This window comes from Macroventuria anomochaeta, assembly GCF_010093625.1.
Source record: "Macroventuria anomochaeta strain CBS 525.71 unplaced genomic scaffold BU25scaffold_48, whole genome shotgun sequence".
In the NCBI taxonomy this organism is placed as follows: domain Eukaryota; kingdom Fungi; phylum Ascomycota; class Dothideomycetes; order Pleosporales; family Didymellaceae; genus Macroventuria; species Macroventuria anomochaeta.
The window spans coordinates 10,025-20,825 of NW_022985409.1; the positions used below are offsets into that span (position 1 = coordinate 10,025).

The 10,801-nt window shown below is 47.6% G+C and overlaps 5 protein-coding genes across 5 annotated transcripts; 3 read left to right on the top strand and 2 right to left on the bottom strand.

The window, feature by feature from the left end:
* Positions 1-219: 219 nt before the first annotated feature.
* BU25DRAFT_415544 (uncharacterized protein) lies at positions 220-509 on the top strand (the record flags this gene model as incomplete). The annotated part of the gene is made up of 1 exon (XM_033707562.1): positions 220-509. A coding segment is annotated over one exon (272 nt), but the record flags the coding sequence as incomplete, so codon positions are not given.
* Positions 510-1,348: 839 nt separating this feature from the next.
* BU25DRAFT_463154 (uncharacterized protein) lies at positions 1,349-1,681 on the bottom strand (the record flags this gene model as incomplete). Its single annotated transcript, XM_033710581.1, has 1 exon — positions 1,349-1,681. The coding sequence occupies one exon, from the start codon at positions 1,679-1,681 to the stop codon at positions 1,349-1,351; it is 333 nt and encodes a 110-aa protein (XP_033556213.1).
* Positions 1,682-2,991: 1,310 nt separating this feature from the next.
* Positions 2,992-3,914, bottom strand: BU25DRAFT_425977 (uncharacterized protein; the record flags this gene model as incomplete). Its single annotated transcript, XM_033708387.1, has 4 exons — positions 2,992-3,185; positions 3,430-3,509; positions 3,551-3,577; positions 3,856-3,914. The coding sequence occupies 4 exons, from the start codon at positions 3,912-3,914 to the stop codon at positions 2,992-2,994; spliced, it is 360 nt and encodes a 119-aa protein (XP_033556214.1).
* A 554-nt stretch (positions 3,915-4,468) lies between these two features.
* Positions 4,469-5,928, top strand: BU25DRAFT_353161 (O-methyltransferas-like protein; the record flags this gene model as incomplete). The annotated part of the gene is made up of 5 exons (XM_033703442.1): positions 4,469-4,715; positions 4,782-5,056; positions 5,107-5,160; positions 5,214-5,731; positions 5,781-5,928. The coding sequence occupies 5 exons, from the start codon at positions 4,469-4,471 to the stop codon at positions 5,926-5,928; spliced, it is 1,242 nt and encodes a 413-aa protein (XP_033556215.1).
* A 3,811-nt stretch (positions 5,929-9,739) lies between these two features.
* BU25DRAFT_217526 (uncharacterized protein) lies at positions 9,740-10,231 on the top strand. Its single transcript, XM_033701274.1, has one exon. The coding sequence runs from the start codon at positions 9,826-9,828 to the stop codon at positions 10,084-10,086; it is 261 nt and encodes an 86-aa protein (XP_033556216.1). The 5' UTR covers positions 9,740-9,825; the 3' UTR covers positions 10,087-10,231.
* The last annotated feature ends 570 nt before the right edge of the window (positions 10,232-10,801 follow it).

The window sequence follows — 10,801 nt, forward strand, 5'->3', positions numbered from 1 at the left end:
CTATATAAGATGGCCTTTGCAAAAGGTAAAGTAGTGTGCATGGTACAGAATGGCGTTCCTAACCTGTGTGCTCATCATTTCACCAAAAGTACTAATTGGGATTAGTGGATTCCACCAAAAATACCAATTGGGTCAAAAACAATTTAATGTGAACTATTGCCTACACATGATGGATTAATACAAAGAAAATTTGTGGCATGTATCTGATACACATAAATGCTGCATTGCACATCTTACAAAGGTATATTTGGCAGAAATGCTGACAGAATAACCAGTAATGTTGGGAGTTCACCAAAAATACTAATCAAGACTAGTGTGCTCAGCGGCCAACTATACCCAATTAGGCTGTCAAGCACCAAGATTGCACCTTTTGACAGCAATAACTCTACAACCAAAGCACCTCATAACAAGGCAAGGGCATGTTTGAACTCCTGGAGTCTTGGTCTACAATATCAGCCAAAAAGGTCAACAACTTTTTTCCTAACCCTTACCCCCATTTGCCTATTCATATTATCCACTTTTTATCCATACAATGGTTATGCAGTAATTCTGAAGATAATAAATTGTGCACAGAGTTGTATTCCATTTTCTTATGCAATTGCATTGTAATCCAGCACTGTTCAAGGTCTTTAGGGTTTATTCTTACATATTGAATGGTACAGGGTGATAACAGGGGTTGTACACAGGCCACAATTAAATTGTATAGGGTCTATACAAAAAAGCACTAGAAGTTAGGCAATTACCCCCTGACTATTACAACGATTATTACAACCTGACCAATAGTCAAATGTCTATCACTCTAAGCTTTGTTTAAGTGATAACCAACCCCTGACAACTTTCTGTACCTCTGCTCATCCCCAAGAACCAATCGAATAGTGCCCACAAGCTTTGCTTAAGACACAACTTCAACACCTTGCCCCCTGACAGGATCGAGAGTTTACTACTGCAAGATATTCGTCCAGGTTTTAGCTTGAATAGACTTTAAGATGTAATTTCAAGGTAGAATTGAGAAGTTTCCAGCGTTGGTTGTGACAGAAAATACACCAAAGTTGTTTAGCTGTTATCACTAACAAATAAAAGCCGTAAATCCAGTCAACGTGCACTGGATCTACCCATTTGGGATAGGATATAGGCATGATTAAGTGAATAGTTGTAAGTGGAATATTAATATCTTTAGTAGAACGTTAATGTATATGTTAACAGGCTGTAAAAAAAATACTACAGTACGTAGGTCTATTCATAGAGGATCTCTCCACGCGTTTTCATTGTCGGCAATCTGAATATAGTTATGGCCGGGTCCGAAACTGTACGTTAAAAAGGAGGAAAATTCGTCCATAGTTTGAGGAAATTAAACAAGATGGCCGTCCATGCCGAGGAAAGGTGTGTACAAGGGTATAGGAACGGTGCCTTCTCTCTGCGGTGGACCGTCGGAGGGTCTCCAGGAACCAGCTGGTTGAGGGGCCAGGGGCATCAAAATACCCTCATTGACCTCGTTCACTCTGTCTGTGGACGATGTGTCACTCTTCCACAGCTGTTCCCATTTCTTGAAGCGGGAGTATTCCGAGTCGGCTCGTCCTTCCGCCGCAGCGGCATCCAGTTTCGCAATCACTCGCTCGAACGCCTCAATCAAGGACACTTCCGACCGAGCCGACTCGCACCCAGCCGACATCTCCTTGAGCATAGAGAGTCCATCTCTTAACGCTCGTCGGAAACGAATCGTCTTCCGTTGCAAACACTGGGTAATGATGACTAACAAGGCCTAAACTCGGTGTACGATGCGCGTGCTAGGCCGATAGTGTGCCGGAGGATTCGGCAAGTGTCCACCACTGCAAGTGAAGCCTCGATTCAATCAGCTACTAGGAGAGCGCACGGTTGGCTTTTGCTTGAAGATGGTGCGTTTCTTAGGGGCGCTGCTGCTTCCTGGGAGGTGGGAGATCCATCACTGATGCTGTTTCGCGAACTCTCACTCGGGAAGATGAATGCTCGGCTGACAAAAATGCGGATCAAGTAATACTCGAGCTTCAAATGCATACCTTTCCGGGTGACAGGTGATTCTGTGATAGATTCTTTCGAACGTAAGGCATCCGGAAGAGCATCCCACCAGTTCACGAGCTCACGGTGCAGGTCGATGAGATGCCCTAAGCCGCTCGCAATTTGATGCTTACTGTATGTCCGAAGGATGGATCTGGATGGAGTGTGGTCAATAATCAGGTCCATACGTGTCGCGCCTTCCACGCTCAAAGCCAACTCACATCTCATGAGACATCTTACCAAGAACCTGGTTCAGATGCAAAGTTGCGAGAAAATGGGCGCTGACAGAACACTAATCAGGACAACACATGACTCCACCAGTGTGGGCTTAGTTGAGGCTACGCTAGAAGCTCCAGAATCGCTGAAGTCTGGGGAACGACTTAATGATACGCAGATTGCTGGCAAGTATGTTGTTGAGCATAGGACGCTCGCGCAGAGACACTAAGGTATTTCAGCCTCATGCGCTACTCAGGCTCACAATCGACAGGCACGCCATCCATGTCAAGAACAAGAGCTCCTACGCTATATTGAGCGCTAAACTAGCAAGGCCTACCACCTACAAGGTCTCTCGTACGAGATTTTGGCTCACAGATAGCCGAGAAAAGAGCTTGGTGTACTCTGGGTTGATCTGTACGTCAAGCGTTATCAGATTGACTTTATCTCAAAGTGGGCCACGAGTAACATATCAATCACGCCACAACGCTGATTCAAGGGCAAAGTACAACCTTTACTGTGGTGTCTGGCGTAAGTAGTATAGGTGAGCCCAACGAACTAGGGGTATAGCCAAGAATGCAAAAACTCCAAGTGTTTATTTTCCACCAATCAGTGTACTTATAGTTGCTCACCACCCCTGCCATCTGTTGTGTGCACCACTATAAGAAACCGAACAAGTAGACCACTAGCTACCGCACGAACCAGCTCCACTGCATGCGCTGACAGGTGGGCGCTATGCTTGATCTGTCAAGCGGGGCGGCATGATTCCTGTCTGCCGTGTGGCACGGACTGTCTTGCAGCTGCGTTCGAGGGGAAACCGCACTCGCTAAGCACTGCAGTGACAAGAATGAAAAAGGTTTCAACTATAACATAGGAGTCTCCAAAGGTCTTCCACCATGGCGGATTGCCGCACTTCGTGCCGTCACCAATGTCAGCAATGACTGTGAGTTCTCATAGGTTAGCCGACAATAGAGTGCAATATGATTTCTACAAGCACAAACAGCGCGCTCGCCCCACCTAGGGCACACTGCACTTGTTTGGGGAGCAGCACAAATCTCAGAGACGCGAGCTATGAAAAATCAGCGCTAGGCTCAAGAAGGGCATGCGCAGTAGAGGACTAGAATGATGGACGGAGCGCAGCATTCAGGTGGATGTGCAGCAGTTTGTCTGTGCATGTCCACTTACCGCTTGGGTAACCGGAGAAAGACCCAAAGTGACCAATACTACCGTAGCCGATTGCCCTTGTCACGTTACCATTTAAACAACTGCCGCACTGTCAGCCCAATGTGCGTTGCCTTCTGCTTACCGACTAACCAGCCAACTGATGAATAGACTACGGCGATTCAGGGTATTATAGCTATATTTTACTTGTACTAAGACAAGTGGTTTAAAGATTTCTCGATGAAAGGCAACGCTTCCTCTTCCTTAGCAATGGTGCAGGCATCACCCCTTATTCGTATCCTACCCTAGCCTTAGGTTGGAGATATTTCTGATCAGCCATGTACATTAGAGTCTTGAGCATCAGGAGCTTCTACTGAGATTCTCAAGAGGTCCACTTTCAGGCGAAAATGGGTCGTGCTAACGGTGAGAGGAGCGCGATAGTCCGCTCACGTCATTACTCTGCATAACATGGCTTGGTGGATGTTACGTTTAGAGAAATGAATGCTCATGATGTTCAGATCTGCAACCAATGGCCTCACTCCTGCTTTTCTACTTAGGGAGCTTAGTGCTGAGCAGGTGACAGGCCGCGGTGCGAGCAACACCAATTATATAGCCAGTGACACCACGGTCATAAGGCCAACTAACATCTAGCGCTTACTTCAATAGGAACATGTAGAGTGGCTTGCATCATCTTGGATTGCCTATCCCTGTCGGGAATGCAGGGGTGTGCACAGTAAGCCGTTGGGGATGAGATATAAACGCATCTATATTCCCTCCATCAAGTGTCATAAAGCTTGTTTCAAGCTTTAGTTCGATACTACCGGCCGCCCTTTTGAGGTTACTCGTTGCGCCAAAATATCCTTCCCTAATCCGTAATCTTGATTCACATCTGTTACGGTATCAATCGGTCCGTACAAGGCCGGATTGTTCTTACTCAGACTATTTTGGACTAGCATGTTTCAGGACACATATACAATGTGTCCTCCTAGCTAGATATCAACTGAACACAGTATTCCATGGTATTTTACAGCGGCACTTCACCGCAACAGATCAGCTTCACGAAATGGCCATCCCGACAAGGATCGCAGAACTGGCAGACATCATCGCCACCAAAACGAAAATAGTAGACGACTACATCCGATCTCATGATCTTCCTTCTTTATCCTTCGAAGCAAATGGCTCGCTTGCAGTACCGGTCCCGGAGTCGGCGACCGAAGTAATCGAGGCACAACATGAAGTGATTGCGTGCACGCAGGAGCTGAATGAACTGATGAAAGGCCCTACAGAGGTTCTTAAGACGCGCTTTGTAGGTGCTTGGCGATACATTCTCGGAAATACGGGCGTTACTGATCGTTATATCTAGTATTTATCGCTAGCAGACATTTTGGAAATCCAGTTTGTCCAGCGCTTCGGCATTGCGAAGCTTATTCCCCTGGATGGAGCTATGTCCTACGAGGAGCTTGCCGCAGCAACAGGCCTCGACATGATTGATATCAAGCGAGTATTGAAACGTGCCATGCTCAATCACTTCTTCCAAGAAAAGGACTGTAAAGTAGCCCACACGTCGACATCACGGGTTATGCAAGAGAACGAGGCAGTAACCAATATTGCTGAGTTATTCACCGAGGAGATCTGGCCGAGTTTCGCCAAGGTAAATCTTCAGCGTAACGATCTGGCACACTAAAGCTAACAGTGTGTCAGACAGTTGAGGCGTTAGACCGGTTCAAAGGACGGCCACACGTGCCAGAGGAGACTGTGAGCTCGAACTGCATCGAATTTGCTGGCCAGTGTAGCTGACTTCAGATTAGGGATTTAGTATCGCAAACAATACTCCGAAAGGGATGTATGCATTCTTTTCGGAAAGTCCAGTGCGTATGGAACGCTTCGCCAGAGCTATGGGTGGGTTTGCCGCAACTGAAGACTTTAGCCTTGCTCTGACAGGCTTCGACTGGACCAAGGTATCAACGGTAGTTGATGTTGGTGGCGCATGGGGTCCCTGCTCTATCGAGCTGGCTAGAGCGTTCCCAGACTTGAAGTGCATTGTTCAAGATTTCGAGGATGTGGTTGCCGAAGGGCCTTCTAAGGTACCTGCAGAACTGCGTAGCCGTATCTCATTCGAAGCGCACAACATGTTCGACCCGCAGACAGTTGTAGGCGCAGACGTGTACTTTTTCAGGGCTATCTTCCACAACTGGAGTGACGTACGATGTGTCGAGATATTACGGTCACACATGGACGCTCTCAAGCCGGGTGCCCATATCGTCATCAACGATAAGGTCTTAGCGACACCGAAGGTAAGCCCGCCATGGGCGGAGAAAAAGTCTCGGTATGTGCAATTGAAGCTTGATCACATGTGCCAGCTGACTTGCATACAGAACCATGGACTTGACTATGCTCGCTCTTTTTGGATCGAGGGAAAGAACCTATGAAGATTGGGTTGACCTAATCAGAGAAGCAAGTCCAAGGTTCCAAGTCAATTACGCCGGGCCACCTAGCCATATAATTGACATTGTTTGGCAATGAGCATCTGGTGCTGGTAGGCATAGTACATAGACTGCAGTAATTTGTCTTAATGAACAAGGTCAAGCCATGTTAGCAACTTGACCCACACTCTGTGATGCGCATGCCGGAGTCTGCGTGATGCGGTTGCGAGGCGACTTCAAGATGTCTGCTAAACGCGAGGAGAGGGTGCTGTTAGAACGACTTTAAACTGGCCCTGCGGAGCATGTGCCCACACACATTAGGTGCTGCGCATGATTTGGCCGACCAATTGCTCATATGCGTCGTGCAGGACAATTTGCAAGACATCGCCATACAACTCCTGTAAGCGTCCTTCTGAGCTTGGAACTCTCTTCCTAAATCGACAGCAAATCTTTTGCGTCTTCTATGAAAGCGACTTGAAATCACTGCCGTTTGACTGAATCCCCTGCATTATACGAGAAAGACGTATATTATTTCTGCCGAAAAGATATGAAATCCTAATGAAGCGTTCTCGTGACAGACGCTATAACACGACATACACTAGTGGTCCCTACATCAAATGTGGCGGTGTGGGCCGCTGTAGAATACTGTCACGGTTAGGGTGCTCCTGCCTGTCGAACCTCACCTGCCATGAGAGTAACTGCCACGACACACTAGCGTTGTTTACGGCTACTCACCTATACATACTGTTCAATACAACTTCAGTTCAATCCTTCAATTCTTCCCACATGCCAAACCGCTTCGGTCAGCATAGAGCCTTACTTGCAGTTCGGCAAGAACAAGATTCTAGCTTTGCCACTTGCCCAAGACGCTCCAGCTGAGTCTTCGTACACACAAAGCGGTATCAAACAGTTGCAATCTGAGTATGAACCCATTGTCGACTTCGAGAGATGCTTGGAATCTCGGACTACTACTCCAAGAGTGGAAAGTTTGCTCCTGATGGTGCGTTTCTCGAAGCCCGAGCCTCAAACTGCGCAAGTTTCTGAGGAACCGCGAGGAAAAGAGATTGTGGTTGTGTCACACGGTCAATTATTGCATTACGTCAGCTGCGATGTAGACGATGAGGGCAAGCAGATCAACGATGCCTTCTTGCAAGAGACTGAAGGGAGCGTAAAGAGACGAAACGCAAGTGGGCCAGGCAAGCAGATGGGATCTGGTGATGATCGATGAGTTGGCTTCATCAAGATTGAAGGGTACGGTTTGCCACAGCTAGTCATCTCAGAGGTGTTCGGATCACAAAAGAAACTTTGAATGGAACATCCATTCCTGAAGCACGTGAACGGTGAATCCAGCAAGTGATTCTTTATTGCAACCTCGCCCAGGCGGTGTCGGATATCAGTCATGGTCCAGCCGATCGGTTCTTGCCACGCGCCTTCTATACCGGACTATTGTATACTGTTGGAGTTCAGTGAACTGTACGCAAAGGGAAGAAGTTGAAGATTGTACTGAGGTTGTATTGGGTGAAGCTACGAACAGTATATATATGTGGGTAGCTGTAAACAACGCTAGTGTGACGTGGCAGTTACTCTCATGGCAGGTGAGGTACGACGGGCAGGAGCACCCTGAACCGTGACATATACTGACAAACCATTGCTCCGCTGCAAAATCCAACAGAGTACCCTTGAACCTGAAAGGATTAACGAAAATGTCTATATCCACATCTGCCGTTGTCAGATTGGAAACACGCAATGTGACGTAGACTCTCATTCGGCCTTGAGATAGGTCCATTGCCATTTCCTCCATCTGTGCCATAGTCAGTATATCATTCAACGACCTGTCAAGATCAGTCAAAACCCTATTGTACTGGCCGTCACTCATGTAGAAGCACGTGCTGCACTGTCCTGGGGTACTCTTCACCTCGAGGTAGTATTCGATAGGCTGCAGTGCATGATCGTGATCCATCACGATATGAACTGGGAAACCTCCGTTACAGTGGTCACGCAAATACCGAGTGAGATGGCCGGTGCTGTCAGTGTACGCGAGATCTCTGGTTTCTCTTCCAAGCCGATCATGTAAGCCTGCGTACCGTGGGGTGGATACTGTGACGGTCAATGGAGTATGGAGGTCATATGTGCCACGTGTGTTGGCGCAGTGCTCTTGCCCTTTCCAACAGGCCCTTTCTACCTCTGTCTGAACGACAGATACGTCATGTAAACAGACCCTGATGGCCCGCTGAGAGAGACAGAACACTGAACAACAGAACAACAGAACAACAGAATATACTGATTCTACTGCTTCGCGCGGTTACCCCTGACTTACTGCCCTGCGCGGTTACACCTTGACTTATTGCATTTATTTCAACAGATATCGAGGGCAGGGCGCTCATCCATTACATTTATGGCATTGTGTTCAATCTCATCAATCAACTTTGTTATTGGAATCTCACTTGCTCTCGAGCCAGACAGTATACTCTGTACTACTCATTGCAACCAGTCGCCATGGTCTTTGACTAGACAACTACCTGACTATTACAAAGGTTATTACAACCCGCCCAGATAGTCTACCCTTGACCACCTGAGCTTTGCTTAGGTGACTGTCAACCCCTACGGCTTTCTGTACCTCTGCTCATCCCCAAGAACCAATCGAATAGTGTCTACGAGCTTTGCTTAAGACACGACTTCAACATGAACACTCATCACTAAATCTGACAACCTTCTGTTTCTAGTTGAAGCCTGTGATCTCCCTGACATGTTTAAGATGCAATTGAGCAACAGCAGTAGTAACCTTTGGTCAACGTTTTGCCCTGAAATTCTGGAGTCCATCTTTGGCCAGAGTTGGGCAAATAGTGGTGGCGGAAACAGAGGGTCCCTGGTCAGAGGTGAGAAGCCAACCAAGCGCCTTCTGTATTTCCCTGTACTCAATTTTTGGACAATTTCAAACCAGGCAATGGAGATAACATCTCTCTCAATGAGATATACTTGGAGGTTGACCAGGCCAAGGCTTAGATTGGTTGCTGCCAATCATGTTGTACCGCTGGATTGTCTTCTGGATTGTGCAACGTGAACAGCTGAATTCTTCTGCCAGTTCCTTAGTGGTACAGCCTGCCTCTGCCTTGGAGACAATACTATCCCTTTGGTGAATGGACAATTCACCACCTGGGACGCAATCTCCTGAAACTCCAGCTCCAAAAGCCCTCATTGTGGTTGTGCAGTAGCAGGTTGAAGTTGTGATGTTGGTCATTGCATTTGCGGCGGTTGGGGTTTGGCTCGTGCGCTGCAAACAAATTAATGCCTTAGTACAGCACAATAACACCTCAAAATTATTACAACTACAGCTGTATTACAGTTCACGCAGTTACTACTTATCAGTTACGCTACAGTTAGGGTCAACACTACTAATCACCAAATCACGTGCCCGTAATTAAGCCGTACTATCAATTGTAGTATCTCTTGTTGGATACGCTGCTAGTAACAGTGGTGTCCGTTGACTGCCATTTTTTTCGTTGACATCAGCATTATTAGCTATAAGTAGCATATTGACCATCGCCCCGTATCCGTTCGCTGCTGCCTGACAACAGTCAGATATACTAGACCGTTGTAAGTAACCTATAGACAACGCTACAAGGCATCCAGTCGATCCGCGGAGACAGAGAGTATGACGCTGTCGGGGCTCTTTGACTCAGCTTTGTGTCGCTTGAAGAAGTATGTTGCGAGGTCAACCATTAGTGTTCGGGCCTCCCTTGCTCAGCCTTGTGTCGCTTGAAGACGTATGTTGCGAGGTCAACCACTAGTGTTCGGGCCTCCCTGGCTCAGCTTGTGTTGCTTAAAGAAGTATGTTGCGAGGTCGACCACTAGTGTTTCTCGCCGTCCTTGATAAATACCCTTTAGAAAGCTTCTTCTTCTACCAACGCGCTCCATACCTCACTTTATCTCAAGATCACTCTCACTCCGACTTGGTCATTCCTCTCAATCTCAGCAACTCCCAATTTGTCGATCAAAGATGAAGATTGTTATCCTCCTTACGTTTGTTGCTCTCAGTCTAGCAGCACCAGCACCTGCACCTGCACCTGCACCTGCACCCGCACCAGCACCAGCACCCGCACCAGCACCTGTTGCAGAGGCTGCCCCTGACCCTGCTCCAACGAAATCCATACAGTGTACATTGGCGGAAGTATCCGAAGCGATCGCTTGTACAACCGCAACGGGTGCAGCGTGTCAACTTGCCAAGAAGGGCAGAGAAGCGGCCTGTGGATTGACCTAGGAGGAAGCGGAAGATTTATACAACTCGAACAGAATGTAGTGGGTCATTAGATTGCACCAAGTCAAACTCGCCAGTAGAGAAATAATGGGAGGCTGAGAATGATTCTGATGGAACGCCAAAATCAGGAAGTTGTATCAAATGCAAAGACATTTCGCCAATGTTAGGCCTCTGCTACCTGATTTGTTTGATTTATCTTTTTATTGGTTCCTACCCGGACTGGCTGGCGTGGCAGACAGCTGACGCGCCACAAGCAATCCAGCAGAGTGCACGCCTCTTCAACGCGCCTCCACGCCTTCTTAGACAGTCCATACTTGAGATCCAACGAAGGAGTAGGCAGGTAAACAGCACCGCTGCGGCAGAGCCTTCTTTCATCTCATTGCCCCTTGCTAATATTGCACAGCAAGCTGAGCAAGAGATCCCGAGCGTCATCTCTCACTTACCGCAATTCAAACAACTGTTCCGCAACCCATGCAGAAGCATCGTGCCGTATAAGACGCTCTATAACCACCTTCACCACCATCACAACATCCGCCATTCGTTTTGCAAGGCCATCACCTCTAGGTACGAAGGCCCCTCCGTATCGCAGACCAACGCCGACATTGTAACTCTCCCAGCTGGGACCTACTCTTTATTATCTTCCGAGGCAAGCGCTAGCTCTTAGCCTAACCGATATGAGGCCACTGAGGGGGCCCAATCGGTGCCAAGGTTCGCTGTA

What these genes read in the sequence shown, in the direction of transcription:
- BU25DRAFT_217526 (XM_033701274.1), top strand. Translation starts at nt 9,826, where the DNA reads ATGAAGATTGTTATCCTCCTTACGTTTGTTGCTCTCAGTCTAGCAGCA.